General features: G+C 46.6%; 1 protein-coding gene across 1 annotated transcript in view; it reads right to left on the bottom strand.

Annotated features, from left to right (window-relative positions):
* LOC147906149 (uncharacterized) overlaps window positions 1–26,501 on the bottom strand; it is a 104,540-nt gene that overhangs the window by 47,851 nt on the left and 30,188 nt on the right. Inside the window, exons 6-7 of the mRNA XM_087383419.1 lie at window positions 24,060–24,172; window positions 21,963–22,065 (exon numbers count right to left, since the gene is read on the bottom strand). Of these exons, the coding sequence (XP_087239545.1) occupies window positions 21,963–22,065; window positions 24,060–24,172 (216 nt within the window). The remainder of the gene's footprint in view (window positions 1–21,962; window positions 22,066–24,059; window positions 24,173–26,501) is intronic.

Raw genomic sequence — 26,501 nt, 5'->3', positions numbered from 1 at the left:
ATCGTGTTGGCCGGTCCATTAGAGGATGATGTCTATATCCTACATGTCCCTTGCCACTATCATTCAATGTCTCTGTGGAATAGAACATGATGATAGTCTATGTTGAGGTGTGCATCTGATATTGTGTATGTTAAGGGATCATGAAGAAAAAGTAATAAAATATATTTTTCCCTATAAGTGATAGCTTGGGAAAGATAAATTTAAAAGAAAGTGCTATAAAAGAACTCAGTCTTATATATAAAAGCTTCACAGGTGAAGCAAAAATTTGAACTAGCATCTTAGCAGAGAATGAACCAAGTCATATGTGCACAACAAAACCCCTATCCACTGAGTTATGAACCAATTGAATTGTATAACAAAAACCTCGGGCTGAGAGCTAGACCAAGCCAACCGTATAACAAAAACCTCTGCGATAACTGAACCAAGCCAATTGTATAACAAATACCTGTGTAGAGAACTGAACAAAGCCAAGTGGCATAGCAAACAAGAGCATATGACATGAAAACACATGCATGAGGAGCTGCAGAGACTCCAGATACGGTATCATCCTCTTCCTCAGTTCTATCCATGACGTTCCGCAGCTCTTCATACTTCCCCTTGTAGCAATGGTATTTGGATTTTAAATAGCAAGATCAGCCTGTAGGGAAAGTAGATGGGCTGGAATATGTATGCTCCAAAGCCAAGTGTCGCTTTCAAATGTCCAGACGGCAGGCCTCAAGCTGAGACTCCAAATCAACCACCATCTGCTCAGATGTAGCATGTAAGCTCAATAGAGAGTCATGTTGTGCTTGGAGAAGAGTTTGCAGCTTAGCTTGCTCTTCTGTATGGCCGTGAAGCATGTCCTCTATTGTAGGTTGCAATTGTTGCCACTCAATGGCATATTGCACCTTTTGTGCCTCTATCTCCATCTGGCAGGTTACCTCCTCCTGTTGTAGTTGTGCTCTCCAATGTTGCGCTTGAGCGTCGGTCTCTTTTTCCCTCTCCAACTTCATGTGTGGAGAGGGGAGGAGGGGCAGGGTAGAGTGCAATGGAGGGGAGGAGGGGACAGGGGAGAGAAGGGGGGCGATTCAAGGGGGCTAGGAGATAGCACGGGGTAGGGTGGAAGGGAAAGGGATGAAGGCGATGGGAGGAGAACAAAGGAGAGAAATGATAAAGGGAGGGTGATGGACGTGATGGCATGGCATGGGGCTGGTGCAACCAAAAGTGATGGCGCAATATGGAGCTGGTGCAATCAAAAGGGAGGCAAAAAGCAGCTTGGCTAAAAATAGAGAGGGATTCTAAAAATAGCATCGAAGGAGGAGGAGTCATGATGGCTATAGTGAAGTGGGGGGAAGGGGAGGATGTAGAAAGAAAGAAAGAAAGAAAGAAAGAAAGTTTATTAAATTTTACGAAAGACCGATGGGTCTATGAGACTGTGAAAAACCTGGTACAAAACGGGCTGTGAGGGTGGAGCTACTAAATGAGCATCCACACCAATGCAGAATGCAAAAATTCAAAATGATAGTACTAAGTACAACATAGTCATATTAGTGGTCGACTACATATCAATCATCATCAGGACATCAAGGTGGATGAGGCAATGGAGGCATGAAATCGGCGATAGAGTGTTGTCGGCTGCTCACAGGTGCGGCCCGGTGATGTCTCCTAGCCATAGCTCTGTGCCTAACAAGGACCACAGTGACCCCTATCGGCCGGCGGGCTCCGACTCTGAACAGAGAGGGGATATCCCCAAGTGTAATCTGTGCGTCAAGCCTCTATCTGAGTTGTCGGGTCACTGGCTCTGGGTCACAATCATGTCGAGGCCTCGTCTCGTGGGGGTCCATGTGATCCTGCAGGAATAACTCCATAATAGAGCTTTGAGAGGGATCTTCACCGGAAGAAGTCTACTCCTGTCTCTGTGATTGAAGAAGTCTGATCGAAGTATCCTCTCGCAGTGCCTGACTACCTCATGGATGAAGCCGGCCAAACATCTCTGGTCTGGGTAGGAGAGGAATTGGGACAAAACCCTAGAGTTATCTTTGAAGAGGAAGTCATAGCAAACAAGGCACCTGAAGATGAAGTGCTTCTCCATCTCAACCTCCTGCATGTCACATAATGTGCATATGCGCCTCTCCCTGGGTAGGCCCTCTGCTCTGCCACTCTCGATATGAAGTCTATGTGAAGAGAACCGGAACTGCCCACAATAGAGATCCTCAGTGAGTGGGGTAAGTGGATTTGCGTGTATCCTAGTGGGTCAATTAAACCCTCCTTTGTGATGTGCAGCGGTGATCTCTGTAGAAGCTGAGCTTCACTGGGAGTTTGCTCGGTCCCAACCAGGTCCAGAATATGTGTAGCTGTAAGAGATTCTCACGGATTACCTGGTTGACCTCATGTGACAGGAGGGGAGAAAACGGAGCGTCCATACTGTACTGGAAGGTAGAGAGTCTATCCATGTGGAGCCCTAGTCGCTCAAACCATCTCTCTGTGCGTGCATATTAGCGTCTCTGGTCCCCCCTACCGAAAGTGCCATAGAGGAGGACAATGCTAGCCAAGGTAGTATGTTGTGCCTAAAAGTATAATCCTCGTACTCCCTGATACGTGATGACCTGAAATGCAGCATCTAGCTATAATGGGGAGGACCCAAACTCAGCCTGAATGATTTGGTGAGGAACGGACGGTGATAAGGAAAAAAAGGAAAGACAACCAGGAATTATGTACTTCACCACGTCAGATAGCTGATACTTCATAGGGATCAGCTGCAATGTAGGCTCGTACATGATGAGCTTATGAACCAGATTCCAGAGTATGTGTCTTTGTAATAGGCACCGAGACAAACCCCCATAAAAAATGACTGAACATAGATCATACAGACTCAGAGAGAACCAAAGGACTACACAACCCGAGACAACTAGACGTTAGAACTGAACTTTCCTCAACAACTCAGAGAACAGTCAGCCTCAGAATACTACGAACCCACAGCCCACATGAAGGTTATCTTTGGGACTTTTCAAGACATCAACCCACAATCAAGATCCCACAGCCAAGACTCGTAAGCCTCCATCAAGAGCAACAGCTTGTAACTCTTGACGTGATCATAACTGCTCCACAGCATCTCCTTCTCAAACACTGAGCTCTAGCATTCCATACATCTCCCCAAAACTGCAGTCAGTGACCAAAGAGTGAGAGGGACTGGCTAGCGGATTGCATCGATCATCTCTGCTTTGACACAACTACGTCCAGCGTCTGTATCTTTCTCTTGCTCATAGAGTACTCCATACTCATAGCTTCTGTCGTCCTCCAGACAGCAGAAATGATGCCACAGCTATGCCTCAAGCTTTTACTAAGCAATAGCTCATAACCAGCCACTACCAGCCCACACAGAAGACATCTCAAGCAACAGCCTCAGCCTCTTCTATTTCCTGTATTGTATGCTTTCCGTCACTCAAGATATTCTGCCCAGAACCTCCATGATAGCTATATTTCTCATAGCCAAGTAACCCACAACTCCAGTAAGAGTAAACAGCCCGTTGGAAAACAACGCCAACTCACAGCTTCTCTTTTTCATGGTGTATGATCTCCCTGCAATCTGTCTACTTTCACCACAATGTCAAAGTCGAATTCTTGAAAAGAAAGGATCCATCTGCTCAATCTACCCCCAAGGGTGGGTTTGTTCAACAAGTACTTGAGAGCCTAATGATCAGTAATGATCATAAATTTACTGCCTAAGAGATAGTACTGGTACTTTGTCATGGCATAAACCATGCCAGGCCCTTGTGTTCACTGGCGATATAGTTTCGTTTTGCTCCATTGATTTGTTTGCTGGCAAAGTACACAGGCAATCGTGCTCCTCATCTGACTGGGCCAATATTGCACCAATGGCCAGTCCACTTGCATCCACATATATATGAAAATGACATCTCATTTGGGTTGCCGTAGGATAAGCGCCTTCACTAGATGGTCCTTGAGATTCTCGAATGCCAAATGTTGAGGTGCGGACCAAACAAAGAACTGCTATTCCTAGCGGAGCGATTCTGTTAGTGCCACCACTATGTTTGCATAGAATTGGATGAACCTTTTGTGATAACCCACATGACCAAAAAAGAGCTTAACTTCTTGAGGTGTGCGGGACATGGGCAAGGTCAGTATCACATCCACCTTCGTTGGGTCTCTCAATCGAGACAATGCGTTTGAGAAGAATCCCTCGGAATGCTAGGAAGAAGCATTTGTCTGGATTTAAGCGGGCTTCCCTGCACTTGTCAAAAACCTATCTCAACTTATTTATGTGATCAATTTGTACAGCGGGGTCGAGGTGAGAGGTAGTCTTACCATTGAAAGCCGAGAAATCATCCAAAAATACCTCAAAAATATCCAAAAATATCTCTTGGAAAAGTTTGGTGACAAGGCGTTGAGATGTTGCCGGTGCATTGTACAGACCAAAGGGCATCATCCGGTAGGCATACGTCCCCCATTGGGCCACAAAGGTGGTCTTTAAATGATCCTGCTCTCAAACTCTGTTACAATAGAAACACCCCTGACCACATGACGATAGGCGTTGACCACCTGTCGACAAGCGTTGACCACATGACGACATGTGTTGACCACATGTTGGCCATGTGTCAACACAAGTCAGCCACACGACAGGAGGAGTTGATCACACGGGTTCATCCAGGAGTACTATCCGAGGCAACCATGCGTCGACACATGTCAACCACTGGTCGACACATAAGAGGATGACCAATGGGAAGAAAGGGGGAGATTCTCAGCGAAGAAGGGGCCCTCCAAGGTGGGGATGAGGATGAAGGCTAAGGTGGAAAGGAGAGGGGAGGGAGAGGAGGGAGCATTCATCAGCATCCGGCACTGGAGTGGGAGAGAGGACAGTGTGAGGAGAGATAGAGGCTAGAGCTACGAGCTCGCTAAGGAGAGAGTGTAGAGAGACTTGTGTGTACCCTCTGTCTACTATGGGGATAGACCTGTGTGTTCTTGTGACTTGCGACTTGTGACCTGAAGACACTGGTCCCAGTGATATGTACTTTGGCCATCTTGGTCACTTTCTCATTTTTCTTGTCTCTTCCCGATATGGGGATTGTTCACTAGTGTATGATGAGATTTTCTTATTCTGCTTATGTTGTGGAGTTCTCAGGTGATTGTCATTTAGCATAGTGCATTCGTACGTCGTTGTTCACTGCAATATAGCATACGGCACTTGCACACCACTGCACGGTGCACTCTGTGCGATCCATTGCATTAGAGCATTGCAACACTCATGCTTCTCACGCCAGCAGCCTTTGGCCTCCGGTAACACCTCCGGAAGGATAGGAACCCCTCCCCTCAGACAGTTTATGGTGATCACGGTGGGACACTGCTGGTGTTGAGTAGCACAAGTGAAGTGGTGATCTAGGGTCCTAGAGAGAGGTCTTATGCTGAGTAGTTCTGAAACATTTGAAGGAGCTAGTGAGAGAACTAGGAGGTACTTGAGGAGAGTGGAGAAAAGACTTCCGGCAGACCAAACTAGGTACAAGAAGCATTATGTGCAACGTAAGTTTGCGAAGTCCTCAACTTGAGCACAAAGTGAGCCCATTGGAGCAGTAGCCAGAGCAAATAACTTCATCGACACTCTCATTGACTTGGATCAACAGGAACCCTGGTGGTCAGATCCGGCGGACTCCGGAGAAGAAGAAGTGCAAAGCAGAGAACAGGTGAAAGAAGAGGATACTAAGGACGAGGGCTCCTCAGGGACCCATCAAGGTCAAGGCAGCCCTTTTCCTCCTCTTGCAACGATGTCTTCATCAACCACCTCTTCTGCCGGAGTGGTGACTCCATCTGCTCCTGCCTTGACCTCTGCTGGACAAGCTGCTACCTCATCTATTATGCATAGCTCCGGGCTCCTAGCTAATCTTTCTTATACATCTATCCCACTGGGGGGTACTTTTGCTCCGGCAATGCCTTTGCCTGCCATGATGGTTTCATCTCCCTTTCCATCCACACCGATGCTGCCTTTTCCAGCACCTCCTTCCTTCCCTACTGCCTACTCATCCATGACTTCAACTCCGTCCCTCTCTTTCCCAAATTCTCTCCCATCCTCTTTAACCCCCACATCTTCTACGTTCTCACCCTTTCCCTCTGCAACACCGAGACCCTCCGCGTATGCACTACCATTTGGGTACACTTCCTCTATGGCTACATCAGTAGTGACTTCCCCATTGTGGTCGTCCACAGGAGGTGTTGTCGGTGTGGCCTCCTCCTCTGGAGCACCGACACTCATTACAGCCCCATCGGGACTCCCTCCAACTCTTGCATCTTCTCTAGCCTCTCGGGTGGGGATGGCCGTTCTTAGTCCTGCAGACAAAGTTAGACTTCTTGAGCTACTCAACAAGGTCCACGTGAAGACTCAAAAGTTCAAAGGCCACCTCCATGAGGATGTGGAAGCTCATGTGAGGAAATTCTTCACAGTATGTAGAGCTAAAGGTGTGGAGAATGAGCATGCGTTCCTTCACATCTTCCCCTCATCATTGGAGGATGCCGCGGATGTATGGTACAATCAATTTTCCCTTGACCAATTCCAGACATGGATAGACCTAAGGGAGGAATTCTTACGCACTTTCAAGTTGGAAAAATTCGAACACATGATTGTCCAAGAGTTACCCATTGACACCATGAAGCCTAGAGAAAGCATCTCTGAGATGTACACAAGGATGAGGGTCTTGGCAGCAAAGATGTCTGTGCCACCTAATGATGCTGTCATGAAGGGATGGTTTTTGAAAGCATTACCCCCTACCATTGCTATAAGACTGGTTGATAAACTCCTTGAACATGCCTCACTTCAAGACTTCCTAAAAGAAGCTGTCAAGATGGAATGGTCACATCTAAGTTTTGCCTCATCAATGACTACGACCACCCAACTCCCAAGAGAGGAGGGATCATCCGCATGGTAGCAACTCAAGAAGGAGTTAGAAGAAATCAAAGCAGGCCTAAAAGATAGAATAAAGGTGGATGAAGGTGTTTGTCATTATTGCAAGAGATAGAAACAACATACAAACTTTGGGGTTTTGTTAAAGTGACAAAACCCTAACTAACCCAACCACTACCTACTAATTGTAGTTGGGCATCCTAACTGTGGTTAGGAAAAAAACCTCTAATGAGGGAAAAGTGTCCCTAACCCACTTATTAGTCATACATTGGTCACTGCAATGAATTATGGTGATAATTCCAACACCCCCTTGCAGTGCCAATGTGATGATGTACAAGGAAAAGATCAATCACTAAAAGGAGATAAGTTCAGGGCATTGCGGAATGCCTCAAACTTCTCACGTGGAAGTGCTTTGGTGAAGATGTCTCTCTAGTTGCTGCAGTCAACAGAACGGTATCCATGGACATGATGCCTCTGAGTGTAGGTACCTCAAAGGATTAAGGAAGCTTCTTCTAGAGTATACCTCGAGGGAACCTCTAGTTGCTGCAGTCAACAGAACGGTACCCATAACTTCTGGCCAAGTAGGAGTACCTCCTGCTTCCCCTCTTGCACGAGCATCTGAGCTACCTTCTCCTCCTGTCATGCCACCTCCATTGCTTCCGACTCCCCCTTTGCTCCAAGCTCCTATGCCCAATTCAATTGGTTCCCCTTATTTCTATTCTTAGCCTTACTATGCACCGTACCAACCACATATGTCAGGAGGTGGCTATGGACCCCCTTATCAACGTGGTCGAAGGGGTGGTTTCTGAGGTGGACGTGGAGGTGCAGGCAGAGGTACAAACTTTAGAAGACCCATCATGTGTTACAGATGTGGCGAGTATGGCCACTACCAAGATGATTGTACACAGCCGTTCAAGGGACCCTCTTGTACACAGTGCAACACAAATGACCACTACACCAGAGATCGTCCCAATGGAAGAGTGGAACCCGCATCCCCAGTGAATATGGTTGATGTAGTAGTGGCGGGGGAGGGCAACAACCCCCATTTGATTGGTGCAGTGTTGGGCGTTGTGACACGGTCACAAAGAAAAGGTGACAAATGTAAGGACGACTCAGAGTCAGCACCGGAGACCTCAGTACCAATCAGTTCGACAAGTGTTCCCCCACCAAGGTCATTCTCCCCCTCCAAGGTACACAGTACGCCCATGAATAGACCACCCATGCTTGCTTCTGATAGTGATTCAAAAACAAACTCGAAGGGCACATAGCCATTAAGGTCAACCACTAACTCTGGAAGTGCCTCATCCTCGGCACTCTATGCCTTTGAGGTATCGGGAGGTGGTAAAGAGTGTCACAACAGATCTTCAAACAAGTTCTGAAGATGAAGGTAGCACACCTCAGTTTCCATCCCGCAAGTCCAGAACTGTGAGGTTAGCAACAAAAGTGACAACCCTCGAACAACACCGGGATAATGAGGCACAAGTAGGTCCTTCCACTTTGTCCCCAACATCACTCAACAGAGAAGGGGCGATGGGGACACACAAGACCTAGTCCTACCCAGGCAAAAGGGAAAGGGGTGATGGAAGAGAAACCACGGGAGACAATGACTCACAGTTCAGATGTACATCCGCATCCTCGTGTAAGCTTCGACCCTCGGCCAAAGGCTAGGAGGATGAGGTTGCAGAAGGCTAATGCTAGTGTCCACTACTACTCCCTATTTGAAGATCTTATGAGTTTTAAGCCCAACCTCACTCTACGACATCTTTGTCTATTATCCCCCCAAATCAAGCATCAAACCATTACATTTCTTAACCGCCTCCCAGGAGGTCGACATAAGGGATCTACTCCGAGTGAGCCAATGCTAGAGACATTACCGGCTCAACATGGGTCTACACCGGACCACTTCTCTGCCTACGCTGCCCTCACTTGTGAACAAAGTCCCAAGCTCACCGTGGAGATTCATGGAGTGGAGCTGAAGGACGTCTTCCTTGATGGTGGGGCGGCTGTGAACATTATGCCGAAAGGTACACTCCAAAAACTGGGGTTGAAGTTGACAAGTGATGTTCACTTTCAAGTACACATGGCTGATCAACGTAGAGTAAAACCAATGGGTGCAGTCAAAGGTGTTCACATGAAGATTGGCGGAGTAACTATTCTCTCCAATTTTGTTGTCCTTGATATGACCGAAAATTAACAGACTTACCCTCTACTTCTTGGTAGGCCATGGTTGCGGTCCACAAAGGCCATTCAGGATTGGTCAACTGATGAAGTTTGATTGCCCCTGGGATCCACATCCCTCGAAATAGATATGGTCACAAGACCGGCAAGGCACATACCAATAGAACTGGGAGAGGAGGATTTTGAAGAACAAGCCGGAGCCAAAGAGGAGCATTGGGCTTGTGGGGACTGGCCCATGGGTGGTGACCAAGATATCAATGAGGAGACAACCCTGGAAGGATTCGAAAGTTTGACCTACTTGTTGGATTGGGCTGATCAAGAAGACGAGGAAGCTGTCATTTTGGATTGGATGAGAGCCCTGGGCTCCTTAGCCGTCAACATGGTGGAACTATGCCAACAAGAAGATCCCGAAGAACACCTACTTGCCATATCAGAAATCCACCCAGAACCACATGCATAGGGTCTAGCTGAACTAGTTTACGAAAGGATGCCCTTGGACTTTGCAATAGTCCACACATGTATAAGAGAATGGTCACTAGGGGTACTACAGTGGACACCACTGATCGTACTGAGGACAATGATGGTACTGCAGTGAACATTGAGGATCATCCAGTGGCCGACATGGAGGACATTGGTCAAAATGATGCTGATAGTACTATAGGATACAATGATGGATCTACTGTATACGAGGCTGGTATTGCACAACCCACCAATGGTACTCCAAAGTAGAATGATGGTACTACGGTGTACAACCATGGTACTGCTGAGTGCAATGATGGTCATACAGAAGAGAGTAACACTAATGAAGAAGAAACTGATGGTGATAGTAATTTAGAAGAAAGTGACATAGACCTTGCTGAACTTGAGGAGAATGACCACCAACAGCTTGAGGTCTTGGGGGGACCCAGGGTGCATACCAGATACGGAGATGAGGACATGGCCAATATCATTGTGCTTGACCTTTTCTTATCAGAAGCCGACCACCCCTCAGTTCAAGACCTTCCTGAAACCACTTATGAGGTGGAAGGCTTACCTTACTAGGGCATCCTGAAACAGCCACTGAGGCGTCGAAGGCATACAACATCTGCAACATCTACTGATTCTACATCTCAGTCAGTGCCCGAGAACCCACGAGTTACTTACCCCCCATCTTGGTTGAGAGAAGTGGAGGGGGACTTTCCCCTTGAAGATACTCCAGCACATATAGGACTGAGAATGGGTGAACCAAGTACCTCAACATCCCAATGCATTGCCCGTGTTGATGAGGCACGGAACTGGCGGTATCTCAACATTGGGACTGAGGACCACCAAGCCCGGCATTTGAAGTTAGCCACTTGGGTCTGGGAACATGACTATCTTCTAGCTACAGTCACCGACCTTTTTAAAGAATTTGTGGATGTCTTTGCTTGGTCCTACAAGGATCTAAAGGGGGTGCCCACTGATTTCATGGAGCATCGCATCGACTTATATCCGGATGCAAACCCTGTGATTAAAGGTCCATACCGCATGAATCCCAACTATGGCAAGGCAGTCCAAATAGATATATAGAAAATGGAGCAAGCAGGATTAATCTACCCAGTGGATTACTCTGATTGGGTCAGCGGAATTGTCATTGTACCCAAAAGAGAGACTGGCAAACTTAGAATATGTGTTGACTATAGGAGTTTGAATGCTGCAACACGACGTGATAGGTTCCCCCTTCCCTAGAGTGTTGGAGATAGTGGCAGGACATGCTTTATACTCATTCATGGATGGATATAGCGGGTACAACCAAGTCCGAGTGAAAGAAAAGGATGAGCCCAAGACTACCTTTATCACTCAATGGGGAACATACGCCTACCGAATGATGCCCTTTGGATTATGTAATGCCCCGACAACATTTCAATGACTCATCTACATAAGTTGATATGGGTCTTTGATAAGTGCAGAGAAGTGCGCTTGTGTTTGAACCTTGACAAATGTTTCTTTCTCGCACTTCGAGGTGTTCTCCTTGGTCATATTATTTCTGCTTAGGGCATGACTACGGACCCCGCAAAGGTAGAGGTGATCATCTCATTGCCTATCCCTCGTACACCCAAAGAGGTGAAGTCCTTCTTAGGGCATGTAGGATATTACCAAAGGTTCATACGTTTCTATGCCGACATTGCTGTTGCACTGACAGAACTCCTACATCAAGACCGATCTTTTGTTTGGGCCACCCCGCAACAACCAGCCTTTGATGATCTGAAGCATTGCCTCGTGAAGGCACCCATCCTCAGGCAGCTCGATTGGGATGTAATTTTTCATGTCCATGTGGATGCTAGTGGGTGGGCAGTAGGTGCTATACTAGCTCAACCTAACTAGGATACCAAGATTGATTTGCCCATCTACTTTGCCAGTCGACAACTCAATGGAGCAGAACGCAATTACAGTACCATAGAAAGGGAGGGCCTCGGCATGGTTTATGCCATGACCAAGTATCATCACTACCTCTTGGGCAACAAGTTTGTGATCATCACTGATCATCAAGCTCTTAAGTATTTATTGAATAAGCCTACTCTTGGTGGCCGGTTAAGCAGATGGATTCTTCTTTTTTAAGAATTCGATTTGACATTGTGGTGAGGGCTGGGAGACTACATCAACCTGCAGACCACTTGTTCAGGTTACATTCCGAGGAACCAGCCAGTGGTATCACCGATGAATTACCCGATGCGGGCTTGTTCAGGGTGACGGCACTACTTGATGAATGCCTGTTTGCGGTGGATTGCTTCCCACCATGGTATGCCAACATAGTACACCTCTTGTCTACAGGTGGCTTTCCTCCAGGTCTGACTCCAACAGAGAAACGCAAGCGGATCCTTCAAGCTGCTCCTTTTAAGTTGATTGCAAGTCAATTGTACAAGCTCGGGAAGGACTAGATCTTGAGACGGAGTGTGCTTCCCCACGAGACACAATCCATTCTTGAAGAGGCGCACACTGGCATAGGTGGAGGGGATATGGCCTCAGATGCTACTACTCGAAAAATCATGCGTGCGAGGTTCTGGTGGCCCAAGCTCTTCTGCGACTGCCATGCTCATGTGACCAGATGTGATTCATGTCAACGAGGAGGCCCCAAGCCTACAAGGCGCGAGTACCTTCCCTCAAACCATTCACTCTAGTGCCCCCCTTCTATTGTTGGGGATTGGATTTCATTGGACCCATCTCTCCTTCCACACACCGAGGGAACAAGTATGCTCTACTTGCCACCGACTATGGAACCAAATGGGTTGAAGCCAAGGCAGTCAAGAACTGTACAGCCCAGTAGTAGCCACATTTCTATATGACCAGATCATCTCTCGGTTTGGCTGTCTTGTTGAGTTGATGAGTGATAGAGGGTCTCACTTCCTAAATGACACCATTGCTGCATTGGTTCACCTACTACAAATAGTTCATAAATTTTCATCTCCCTATTACCCATGTGCCAATGGTCTAGCTGAGAGCTCAAATCGCTCGTCTTTGCCTAAGTTCTTTAGCAGATTGGGATGACATACTTCCAGCCTATCGAACTGCTTACAAGGCGAGTACTGGGTATTCACCCTTTGAGTTGGTTTATGGACTGGAGGCCGGACTGGAGGCCGTCATGCCTTATGAATTTCATCTTGACACCCACAGAGTTCTTCCAGACAAAAGTGACAACTTTGAAGCCTGCACAATGGAGCGCTTGTGGGATTTGGAGGCACTAGCAGAGCATTGATGTGAAGTAGTCTTCGCTCAAGAAGTGTGGCAGAAACGACAGAAAGCTTGGCATGACCGATAGAAATTTCAAAGTTGGTGATTTAGTACTCTTGTATTCCAATAAGTTTCTCAAACACAAACCTAAGTTTGTAAGTGGTTGGACAGGCCCATTTTTCATTGCCAAGCTTATCCCAAGTGGCGTAGTCTACTTGGCCACTTTAGAAGGCAGACTCCTACCTGCACCAATGAATGGGTCACGCATCAAGAGGTACCATGATCAATGAGGAAACACCCTCCTAGTCCTTCTATATACACTCTTGCCTTCTCCTTCCCTGGTGACATCTTCTCCTTCTGAGTGTCACTTTCTCTCTCTACAAGGGTCCTCTCTGCACTTGGTGCCACTTTCTCTCTCTACATGGGTCCTTCTCTTTCCACCCCAGTGTCACTTTCTCTCTCTAAGTGAGGCCTCCCTTTTTCACCCTGTGGCACTTTCTCTCTCTAAGTACGACCTCCCCTTTTTATCCCATCCCACTCTCTCTCTAAGTGAGGCCTCCCTCCGAGTGCGACCTCCCTTTTTCACTCCGTGTCACTTTCTCTCTCTAAGTGAAGGCTCCTCTTTTCATCTCTCGTCACTTTCTCTCTCTTAGTGAGGCCTCTCCTTTTCACCCCATGACACTTTCTCTAAGTGCGACCTCCCCTTTTCACCCCATGCCACTTTCTCTCTCTAAGTGAGGCCTCCCTTTTTCATCCTGTGCCACTTTCTCTCTCTAAGTGCGACCTTCCCTTTTCATCCCGTGCCACTTTCTCTCTCTAAGTGAGGCCTCCCTTTTTCACCCCATGCCACTTGCTCTCTCTAAGTGCGAGCTCCCCTTTTCATCCCATGTCACTTTTTCTCTCTAACTACGACCTCCCCTTTTCATCTTGTGTCACTTTCCCCTTCTCTTTCCACCCTATGTCCAACCTCACACCTCTCTCTTACAAACCCCTTCTCTTTCCACCCTGTCCATCCCCTACCTCTCTCTTACAAATCCCTTCTCTTTCCACCCTATGTCCAACCCCCCACCTCTCTCACAAACCCCTTCTCTTTCCACCCTATGTCCAACCCCCCATCTCTCTCTTACAAACCCCTTCTCTTTCCACCCTCTGTCCAACCCCTACCTCTCTCTTATAAAACCCTTCCCTTTCCACCCTATGTCCAACCCCCTACCTCTCTCTTACAAACTCCTTCTCTTTCCACTCTCTGTTCACCTCTACCTCTCTCTTATAAAACCCTTTCCTTTCCACCCTGTGTCCACCCCTACCTCTCTCTTACAAAACCCTTCTCTTTCCATGCTATGTCCAATCCCCCACCTCTCTCTTACAAACCCCTTCTCTTTCCACCCTCTATCAACCCCTACCTCTCTCTTATAAAACCCTTTCCTTTCCACCCTATGTCCACCCCTACCTCTCTCTTACAAAACCCTTCTCTTTCCACCCTATGTCCAACCCCCCACCACTCTCTCACAAACCCCTTGTCTTTCCACCCTATGTCCAACCTCCCACCTCTCTCTTACAAACCCCTACTCTTTCCACCCTGTCCACCCCTTACCTCTTTCTTACAAATCCCTTCTCTTTCCACCCTATGTCCAACCCCCCACCTCTCTTACAAACCCCTTCTCTTTCCACCCTCTGTCCACCTCTACCTCTCTCTTACAAAACCCTTCTCTTTCCACCCTATGTCTAACCCCCCACCTCTCTCTTACAAACCCCTTCTCTTTCCACCCTCTCTCCAACCCCTACCTCTCTCTTATAAAACCCTTCCCTTCCCACCCTATGTCCAACTCCCTACCTCTCTCTTACAAACTTCTTCTCTTTCCACTCTCTGTCCACCTCTACCTCTCTCTTACAAAACCCTTTCCTTTCCACCCTATGTCCACCCCTACCTCTCTCTTACAAACTCTTCTCTTTCCACCCTATGTCAAACCCCCCACCTCTCTCTTACAAACCCCTTCTCTTTCCACCATCTGTCAACCCCTACCTCTCTCTTACAAAACCTTTCCCTTTCCACCCTATGTCCACCCCTACCTCTCTCTTACAAAACCCTTCTCTTTCCACCCTATGTCCAACCCCCACCTCCCTCTTACAAACCCCTTCTCTTTCCACCCTCTGTCCAATCCCTATCTCTCTCTTACAAAACCCTTCCCTTTCCACCCTATGTTCACCCCTACTTCTCTCTTACAAAACCCTTCTCTTTCCACCCTATGTCCAACCCTCCACGTCTCTCTTACAAAACCCTTCTCTTTCCACCCTCTGTCCACCCCTACCTCACTCTTCCAAAACGCTTCTCTTTCCACCCTCTGTCCACCTCCACCTCTCTCTTACAAAATTCATCCCTTTCCACCCGCTATATTTAGCCCTACCCCTAGCGCTCCAGCCAAGTTTGGCATATCTTTCCCTAAGTTTAGCACCTTTTTGCTATATTTAGCATTCCCTTCTGAATTTGGCATCTCTTTGCTAAAATTAGCACTCAATTTAGCAGTTCCTCTCCTTGCTTCCTACTATCCCTACCTTTAGCTCCCTTTGTGGATCTCTCTCCACTGATTGCAGCTACCCCTCCTTCTCTACTATCTCCTATCTCCGTCATCTACTTCCCGTCCCCTTTTTCACCTTCCCCGCCACCTCCGCTACCTTGGCCTTACCCTTGGCACTACCATGGCCTCCTCCCTTGCCACCTTTCCCTTGGTGACACCTTCCTCGCCACCTTTCTCCCCTTTCTCTCACCTCCTCCCCACCTTTATCTCTTTGCTCATATTGCTTGCACCCCTCCTTGGCTGTACAAGCAACACTCCTCCTGCGCCTTTCCTCCTGCGCCCTTCCTTCTAGCAGCTTCCCCCTTGGTGCGCCCTTTTCCTCACTCCCTCCAACCCCCTCCCCTCCCACACCTCCCTCTCCTTCAATGCCCCCCCTCCCACTCCTCCCTCTCCTGCAATGCAACCCACCCCTTGTTGCTTCTCCTTCAACACCCCCCCCTCCCACTCCTCCCTCTCCTTCAATGCCCCCCCTCCCACTCCTCCCTCTCCTAAACGCAACCGCCCCCCTCCTGCTTCTCCTTCAACGCACCCCCCTCCCACTCTTCCCTCTCCTTCAACTCACCTCCCCTCCTGCTTCTCCTTCAATGCACCCCCTCCCTCCCACTCTTGCCTCTCCTGCAACACACCCCCCTCTCTCTCTCCTCCCTCTCCTACAATGCACCCATCCTCCCTCTCGTACTCAAGCCTTAGCTTCTGCCTCTGCTTCCGCCTCCGTTGTTGCCACATTGAATGTGGTTGCTCTTTTTAGGAATCACGCCTACACCATCAACGGCCAGCGCGGAGCTCTCTACATCCGCTCAGCTAAAGCTTTCCTTTGGAGTACAGCTTTTTCTTTGGCGTACAGGTTTCCTTTGGCGTACAGGTTTCCTTTGGCGTACAACTTTTTCTTTGGCATACAGCTTTCCTTTGGCGTACAGTTTTGCTTTAGCTCGTACAGCTTTCCTTTGGCGTACAGCTTTTTCTTTGGCGTACAGGTTTTCTTTGGCATACAGCTTCTTTGTTGCTTCATTGATTCTATGTAAAATCGTGACTTGCGAGATTTGCTTCTCTCGGATCTTGCAAACCACCGCACCCCAAACCCCTCTCTCTCTCAGATCAACGCAACCCCCTCGTTGTCCCTCTCCCACTGCTCCCCTCCTGGCTACTAATCCTTTCTCCTCTCTCCAATCAATCTGTCACACTCCTCTCCCCGGTCTCTAATCCTTTCTCCTCTCTCCAATCAATCTGACACACACTTCTCCCGACCGGCCTTTCCGACCACAAGCTCCTATCTCGTTGGCCTCGACATCAGCACCCCCTCTTCAGTCCTTGCCTCACCAGACATCTTATCTTGTGGGCCTCGACATCAGCACCCCCTCTTCAGTCCTTGCCTCTCTAGACTTCGACATCAATACCACCTCCTCGCTCTTTGCCTCTCCATAGGGAGCATTTCATGCTTGCCCGTGCCCCTTGCCACAAGTACAAACCCAAATTACCTCGAGATACTCTATTCATTGACTTTCATACGGCTCGAGCAGCCCGCAGAACAGGATCAGGACCACCCTCCATGGCATCACTTGGCAAATGCACAGCAGATGACCAGGGTGCCGGGTCTACACCATAGAGCACTTCCAAACGACCTCAAGCACCTGCAGATTCACCTCCCTCCAACAGGATCACTATCATATCAAATGAGGAGCTATCCCCTTTTTCGAGTTCCTCTGATTCAGATCATGGAGGCTCTGACTATCTGCCCCCCATAGGTACCATTAAGACACCATCCAAGGCATCCAGTGGGCACAGTGGGCACAGTACCGGTGGCGGTGATTTGGCCCCACAAAGTACAGCTTGCGATCTTCCACCCCCTGTTTCATCTTTCTCAATCATTCGGGTGGTCTTCCACAACCCCTTGAGGTAGCGATATTCAAAGGCATCATGTCCTTAAATTTCACAAAAGGTTAAAAAAGAAGCCAAAGTGGATACCTTACATTTAGAAGTGCATTCCCAGCGACCATGACCCACTCGGTGCACCAAAGTTTACTTCTTTCATGACAACATCACTAGCAGCACACACATCTTCAGCGCCAAGACCCTCATTCACGTAAACATTTCAGAAATGCTCCCATGGGTTAATTGTGTCTATGAAAAACTCTTGAACAATCATGTGCTCGAACTATTCCAACTTGAAGATCCAGAGAAATTCCCTCAGGTTTGCCAAAGTCTGGAAGTGATCGGATTGTACCACACGTTCACTCCATCCTCCAAAGAGGAAGGAAAGATATAAAGAAAAGCATGCTCATTCTCCACTTCTTTGGCCTTACATGCTGTGAGAAACTTTCTGTCATGAGCTTCAGTGTCTTCATGGAGGTGGCCCTTGAACTTCTAGGTTTTCACGTGGACTTTGTTCAATAATTCAAGAAGTCTCTCTTTCTCCATGGAACTTAGAACCACCATGGCTGAGGCAACACCTTTACCCACACCGAGACCTGAAATAATTACAACCATCAAAGGACCTCCTGATTGAGTAGTAGTAAGACTCAGTGCCACAGGGCCAAAGGGCATGGGTAAGACAAGGAACCCCAATGAAGATCGTAGTGGCGATGTCTGATGTAACCATGGGTGGTGCTGGTGTTGAAGATACTACTGCTGTCAAAGTAGAAGTTGAGAGTGTTGAAGGCATTACTGATGCCAATGTAGAAGGTGTGAGTGCTGAAGGCATTACTGATGGCAATATAGACTCGAGAACATAGGGGATGAAAAGGAGGGTGGCACGCCAGGCGCTGAAGGTAGCATGGACACAAATGTCAGGGGTGAGAACAAAGAAGGTGGGGGAGTCAATGATCATGGAAGAGTAGTTGAGAGAGGGTGTGACAGAGTGGAAGCTATGAATGATGGGTGGCCAGGGAAGTACATGGATAGTGGAAAGGATAATGCAGCAGAAGGAGGAGGTGAAACACTCATCGAAGGTAGGGACATGAAGGGAGCGAAAAGAGAACCAAGAGGTGCCATGGATGTAGAGGCTAGATTGGGGAGGAAATCGGGGTTGCACATAAGAGACAGCATAGCACCTTGACTGGTCTATTGTGTCGCGTAGGATGCTGATGCAGTGGCCAACCCCATAGATGATGGTGTTGATGAAGACATAGTTGCAGGATGAACGAAAGTGCTATACAAGCTTTGGATGAAGCCTCGTCCTTAGTGCCTTCTTCTTTCACTTGTTCGGCGCTTTGCACTTCTTCCCCTTCAAAGCCCCAATCTAACCACCAAGGATCTTAATGTGTCCAATTCAATGAGAGCTTTGATGAGGTTGATCGCTTTGGCAATTGCATTGATGGGTTATATTCACGGCGGCTGGAGGACTTCTCCAACTTCTATCGCACGTAATGCTTCTTATACCATGTTTTATTTGTAGGGAGCCTTCTCTTGACTCTTCTTAAGTCCCTTCTCGTTCTGTCACTCGCTCCCTCAATGGTGTTAGAAGTATTCGCATAAAATCTCTCTCCTAAGGCCTTAAAACACCACTTCACTCTTTGCTACTCAACACCATCAGTGTCCCACTGTGATCGCCATAAATTGTCTAAAGGGGAGGTTTGATCACTTCCGAAGGTGTTACCCGAGGCCTAAGGCGACTGATGTGAGAAGCGAGGATTGGGTGGTGCATGGACCTATGACACTACACTGCACTGCGCACGTGGTGATACAAGAGGTGCTAGGGAGTGCTATGGATCGGAATAGAAAGAGCAAGCTCCAAAAGGAGACTAGGAAAGAACAACGCTCACGATAGACAATGCAGGGTACCAGTAGTAGAAACATAGAGGGCACAATGAGAACCAGATGCATATCATAGAATGAAAATGGAACCACGTACACCAATCCACCTCAAAGATGGAGCAGAAGATCTTCTTCCAAGATAGAAATACAATTGGCGAGCTCGTAGCTCCAACCTCTCCCTCACTCTCTCTCAAACCTTGTACAAAGATGAATGAATCCCTATCCCCCTCTTCACCCTCGCCTCCCCCTGGTGGAAAATCTCCTTCCTTCTTCCTATTGGTTGTCCCCTCATCCTTAGCCATCCCGCCGCTCCGTTTCTTCATGGCTTCTGCAAACGGGCAGCTTCTTTTGTGTTGGTGTGTCGTAACTACTCCACGTGCACCGCTTGTACACCACCCTATCTCTGACAAGGAGCTTGATTGACGGATGAAGCATGTGCGCCACCTATCAATCTGACAGCCAAGAGGTGGACTGCTTGAAATGAAGACCCTTGATACATGGCCATGTGCTTGGGTGACTATGTCATCCTCGTGACCATGTCCATCGCCTGACCATGAAAACCAAGTGATTGTGTCAACTGGTCCACAAGATGGTCTTGGATGATCTATTTATCCTACAGCAGATCCTCGAAATCCTATGACCTAAATGGATTCCCTGATCTCGTAAAGTCCCCTAGCCAAGTAGATTGAGAAAGAGGCCTATCACTAGGAAGAATCCAATCCAAGGATATGGTTTCACCAATCTGATGGATTCTCCCTACACTCCCTCTAAGGGACCCCTTCCAAGAGCCCACAAAGGAAATATGACCTCTCTCCCATCTCAATCACAACTACATATAGTTAGAAGTACCAAGTTGTTTGCCATGCTCATGAAGTATATTTGTCAGTCCACATGATAAGCTATCTGTAAATCTCTCCAAAGAGGAAGGTGAAAAATCTTTGAGGAGAACTCATTAAGCTGGCCCAAGCTTTTAGGATAGCAACCTTAAGAGGGGAGGAGGGAGCCCTAAGATGGACGGAGGTAAATATCCACCTGATACTATCCATCCAATCTCCACGCGTGGAAAGAGAGCACAACTATATACATCTAATGAAAAAATACTTCCAAGATTCCTATCGTGGAAAGAGTCCTCTGACCACAATCTTGCATAATAAAGCTTCTCGGCGAGTCTGGATCTATTGAATTGAGGCCTCCCATGTGGATAGGACCAAAGTCTTCCAAGCCACCTTGTCTCTAGTGTCTGTTGAGCCATGTATTCCACTGCAAATACATTTTCTTATCGGCCATTTGAGTTGAGTTAGAATGGTAGAAACAAGAGCAAACAAACCATGCCATAACTAGAAGTACTTGGTCAACCACCACCACCCTAGAAGCAAGGTCAAGTTTGGATGAACTCCAAAACAGGAGTTTCCTCTCGATGCTCTCAAACACTGGGGCAAAGAGATGCCCATATGAACCTGGCAGCCCAAATATCTCACAGAAAAATCCCTCTGAATCCAAGTGAAATTGAAATCAGCTCCCCAACTTGCAGTTATCTTGTCATTAATCCAAAAGCCATTGGATTATTCCAATTAATATGTGCACTTGTTGCCGTCGACTGCCCTGAAAGAAGTGAGGTTCCGTGGAGTGACATCCAAAAAACAACAGTATCATCAGCCAGCTCACTATCCAAGAGCTCCTCATCTTTTCTTAGGGGAAGCCTCAGTGCAATAACATTTTCCTGAGATCTAAAAAATATGCCCATTGCTTCAGCCACCACAAATAAATATAGGAAAGGGGCAACAGGCCATCCCGGGTGAACTGATCTGGAAATCTGAAACCTCTCTCCCCTTTCTTCTCCAATAAACACTTGGCTGTGGGCTGATTTGTACAAAGAGGAAATCCCTCTAATGGAAGCATCTGAGAATCCAAAGCGTAGAAGAGTACCCTCCATAAAACCCCAATCTACTATGCTGTAAGCTTTCTCGAAATCCAAGAGTATAATGGCAAGCCTTTGGCCACTTCGTGTAGCCCAATGTGAAGCCTCCCAAAATGAGAATACATCATCAAAGATGCTTCGGCCATGAACAAAGCCCATTTGCATATCATCGATGAGGATGGGCTGCAAACTCAAACTAATAGCTTGGCCAAAATTTTACAAAAAGCGCCCAAGAGAGTAATTGGCCTCCGTTGAGATATTAAATTTCTGCAACCCCCTTTGGGGATAAGATGAATGACACCATGTGTGAATGAATCAGGCATAAAACTAGAGTCCCAAATGCCCTCTAGGGCTGAAGTAACATGATCCTGAATGATGTCCCAAAATGCAATGAAAAATAGGGGTGTCAAGCCACCTAAGCCCGGGCACTTGCCCTGGGGAGGGAAAGAAGTGCAATCCTAAATTCCAGGTTGGTGAACGGTGCATCAAGTGAGACTCTCATATCTAGTTTCACCAATGTTGGAATGCACTATCACACTCTACATCTGGCATCATCTCTGTCAGGTGTGTCAAGATATGTTGAAAGGAGGGATGCATCTGTCATTGGCTTCTTTTACTTCTCCTATTGCATGCTCTTAGGCCGCATGATCTCCATGGTCAAGGGTCATGCAACCACGAATTACTTTATTTCTTCTTTACTTGTTGGGTGTTGTTGTTCCTTTTCCTACATAGGTTGCTTTAAATCATTGGACCAAGACTTTGCACAATTGGTAAAATTTGTTTCATTCTGTGTATTTTATCTAAGAAACAATAATATTCTTTTACGGGAGAAAATGAAAGGTAGTAAGTACAATCCAAATGCACAAAAATTGTGAGTTGGAAAGTCATAGTAGCATAAACTTAGATTGACTATAACTATTAGAGAGAGAGATATTAAAGGAGAGGGAATAAGCTATGACAACCTTACATTTCCATCATAACATAATTGCCAAATCTGCTCCAACTGAATAGCAATAGCTCTACCTATTTCATTTGATTGGTGTTCTCTTCTCTCTCCTTGTAGTATAGAGCTGTTTAAGATCCATGCAAGGGTTTTAAACTAGATGAGAAAAGAATGAATTACAAAAAGCTTATAAAAACTCAACCTCTATTAAGTAGAGTCAAAATACATGAAAATCAAGAAAACATCTTGTGAAAACCCTCAAATACATCAAATGGACATGAAGCGAGGCTGGTGTCACCAATCAAGAGAGTGAAAGTTTCATGAAGGCCCTGTAGTTGTGAGTATGAAGAATAAATCATGGTCCCACTCTCTCGTGAAGGTCGTTCTCCTGGTCACTGTTGCGCATGAGCCACCTTAACTTTTCTCCCATTGGTCAATGGGTATGTTTGCTCTTGCCAAATCAGTACAATGACTGGAAGGTAGAGGTCTTGGTTCCATCCAAGGCCTTTGTGCATCTAGATCTCCAAATCTTCCATGCAACAAGTCTGGCAGTGACATCCCAAGGTGGCTTTATGGGAGGGGCCTGATGTATGTGCAAAGAGGATGGTATTGCATCTAAAAGATAAGCCAAAAGGGTCCCCATGGCTATGAGAAAAGCCATGTTTGAAACAACTCCCCCTTAGAAATCTCATCTTGGATCCCAGCAAAGACAAACCTCAAAGATCTCCTCCAACCTCCTATGCTAGCGGGTTAATCACAAATGCAGTGCCTCTGAGACTCCTCTATGAAACCACATCGTGAGCGCGTAACTGGAAAATAACCAAACCGAAGCCAAGAGCCTGTTGCAAGGGCTCTATGTGCCAACAGCCAAAGGAAGTGGGAGATCTTCCTTGGCTTGATAACTGTCCTAGAGCCCGTGCCAAAATCCCTCAAGAAACCTCTAAGAGAGTCCTTGTCTGTGCCCGTGCTTTGCTGTGGATGGTGTGCCATCAATCCTCCCCATTTGGATCCTCTTGCCTAATGTCACTAAATAGTTGTAAAATGGAATATCGGGGGCATCCTGAAAGAAAGAGACTCTTCAAAACCACTCTTTTGAGTCCCACTAAAGCCTCTGCAAGAACCTCCAATCTTCTTCCTTTGCTGTACATGGATCAAGATCAATGTATCACTTCCTCTAACGCTGAGCTAGTATCCTTACTCTCGAAGGCATACATCATCCAAATTCCTCCATGTTGACCTATGTTTCTGCATCCTACCATCATCCCGCACCGTAAATGTTAAGAGGGCTAACTTCTGGTACCCACCACCAAAAGCGAGATCTCATATCTTATAACAGTGCTCTCTGTTATGGAACTCTGGGTCCACAATGCCCTCCTCTAGACTACGGCTGAATAATGGTGTACCAAGCCACTTTCTCCCTAGCCAGGAGGCCATTTCCTCCTGGCTAGATTAGGTTATTGATGAGTCGCTTACTTGGCCGATGCAAGATCTAGAAAAGGCTCAACAAGAGGTTGTGTACCACATAGTAGTTAGTAAAAAAAAATTAGTTGGCAACCACTACTCTGTCTGCCAAGGATAGCTTGACCGAGCTCCAATAGAGTAGTGGTTGGCAGCCACTACTCTACTTGCCAAGGATGCATGAACAAGCTCCAATGCAAGAGCTTCCTCTGAATGCTCAGTAATGGGGGTGCCAACAACTACTATGACGTGATGTCCAACCCCACAAGACATCCAAGAGTTGATATTGCATTGGTGGAAGGAGTGTAGTTAAGAAATTGGTTCCAACTAATTGTCAAAATAAGCAAAGGTGGAGGCCTCAAGTACCATCTATTATTAATGCAAGAGGATTCTCTACCATTGATTAGTTAGATGTAGGGCCATACAAAAACCCAATTCCAATCAAAATAACTCCATGATATGATGATTATTTCCTCCATCCATACAAGCACACTTTCAGAACTAAGGCCTCTAATGTCATGCTATATACCACAAGCATGGAAACCCATAGTAGTGTTACAGAGTGTTACAAGGTGGTACAATTTCTTCACACAATATCAAAGCATTTTGTATTATTATATATGTGGGATATCTGTAGGATACTAAAAGTTAATGAAAAACTACCTGTACGTAGAAAATACTTCCTTTAGGCAAGAATTATGCCGCAAAAGAACATTGCAAACTTTTTCTTTTACCATGTCAAAGTCCTCGTCGTTCTCTAGTAAAGAATGAAGTGGCTGTTCACAAAATACTTTTGTTTTAGTTTTCATTCCAAACTTCAGACAATGAAATCAGCTTTGTAGTGTAAACATGTTGTTTTCCAAAAACTTTGCTTAAACGCCACAAACACACACATTTTTTGTTTTTTTTGGACACAAACACACACACGCTTTTTAGAGTGAAGATTTTGATGCTTTATATTACACAGTAGCTTCCCCTGAATGGGGAGCTCAAAAGTACATCAACTGAAAATCTCAATATATGACAAGTAAACATTATATTTTATGTAATGAGTCTGCAGACAATTAAAAAAACGAGTGCTGCAGAGAGCGTCTGAAAAAAGGAAAAGTTGAAAAAGTAGGATCACCAAAGACTTTATGATTTAAATCCTTCCATAGAATCCATAGTGCCTAGTAACAAGCCCAAAAGAGAAATAGCTCAAACCCTTGTTTGCGTGGGTGAATCCCAAAAAGCCAAAAATGCTTGCCAAAGGTAGCAGTAGAAAATCTAGCTCTCAAACGCTACCGAAGAAGACCAAAAATCCTCTGGTGTGTGGACAATGCCAAAGGAGATGAGGCATAGATTCCTGTGGAGCCAAACATCGGCAATGACAAACAGCAGGAGCAATGTGTATACGTGCTAAGAGCTGTCCTGATGGAAAAACCCCCAGCATCACCTACCACAAAAAAACGTGTTGTCAATTAGGAATTTTGCATCTCTAAAATTGCTGCAATATCTTCCTCCACTACTTCGCCAGGTGATTCATGCACGAGAGTTGATTTGCCTTAGGGCAAAAGAGCTTTATACAAAGAAGACACCATAATATGAGATAACCTCAAAGGATGGGCTGATGAACCTGGGGAATGAAGAGTCCAATCTTCAAGCCCATTCTGAAGCTCAAGTGGAGGTACCAGCAGAAAGCACTGAAGCATGTGAGCAATGTTTTGCCACAGAGGGTCATAATGCATCCCTAAACCATATTTCATGACCTATTGTTGGAAGTCTCCCATGTTCCCAAAATCATTCCTTTGGCCATCCTCTCCTCATCTACCTTTGTGGTCCTTGGACGTTTTCAAATTTCAAGGGAGGAATTGTGGAGTGCTACCCTCTTTCTTAGACCTAGATTGAATGTCATGCGTGACCATCTTGACATGGGACTAAACTACAAAGGCATGCTCTAATCGTCCTAAATTTCTTGCTAAAGATTCATCATAGGCTTAGACTACATTGCTCCCTTGGATGTCCCCTCCACGCCAGAAGTTGAGGAAGATAAAGTCTGCATAGGCAAGTTGTCCATAGAGCTAACTGTACCATCCTTTGAAGTGGGAGTGTCAGGTCTTGTCTGAGGGAGGAGGGGTTTCTATCCCTTCCGAAGGTGTTACCGGAGGCCAATGGCCATTGGTGTGAGAAGCATGAGTGTTGTAAGCTCTAATGCAATGGATCGTGCGAAGTGCATCGTGCAGTGGTGTGTGGGTGTCGTAGGCTGTACTGCAGTAGTGAATCGCATCGTATGAGTGCACTATGCTAGGTGACGCTCACATGAGAACTCCACAACATGAGCACAATAAAAGACAATCATCATGTACTAGTGAACAATCCCCATATAGAAAAGAACAAAAAGAATGAGAAAGTGACCAAGTTCACCGAAGTACATATCACTGGAACAACACCCACAAGTCACAAGTCACAAGAACTAGAACACACAGGTCTATCCCCATAGTGGACAGAGAGGTATAACAAGTGAGCTGATAGCTCAAGCCCCTATCTTTGCCACACTCTCCCCTCGGTGAGCTCGTAGCTCTAGCCTCTATCTCTACTCACACTCTCCTCTCTCTCTCTCTCTCTCTCTCTCTCTCTCTCTCTTTCTCTCTCTCTCTCTCTCCTACTCTCTTTGGATTATATATTGATGAGCTAGAGATGTTTATACAGATGACAGGCGGTGTGGGCTCTACTCTCTCAGGATCCTCCATTCCTATCCTCCTGTATGCGGACGATGTGGTTCTCATTTCCTCTACTGCTCAGGGCCTCCAGGCACATATTGAGGCACTCCACAGGTTTTGCCAGGACAGGGGGTTGACCGTAAACCTTGGCAAGACCAAGGTTATGGTTTTCAACACCTCTGATCGTATTTACAGCACGGATGAGTTTTGCTTCACATATGACGGACAGCCCATTGAGCTTGTTAGAGAGTACACTTATTTGGGGGCAGTTTTCAGGGGACCGGTTTTCACCATGACATATGCAGCACGAGATAGGATTAGTAAAGGGTATGCTTCGTTGGCTCATCTTGAGCGTCAGTGTTTTCAGTCCCACTTTCAGCATTCCGATACGAAATCCTTGCTTTTT

The sequence above is a fragment of the Dipteris shenzhenensis genome, chromosome 1, assembly GCF_047967505.1.
Source record: "Dipteris shenzhenensis isolate YYH24624 ecotype China chromosome 1, Dip_SZ_1.0, whole genome shotgun sequence".
NCBI lineage: Eukaryota > Viridiplantae > Streptophyta > Polypodiopsida > Gleicheniales > Dipteridaceae > Dipteris > Dipteris shenzhenensis.
Note: the sequence above shows the minus strand (reverse complement) of the source record. Positions and strands in the feature narration are given on the sequence as shown.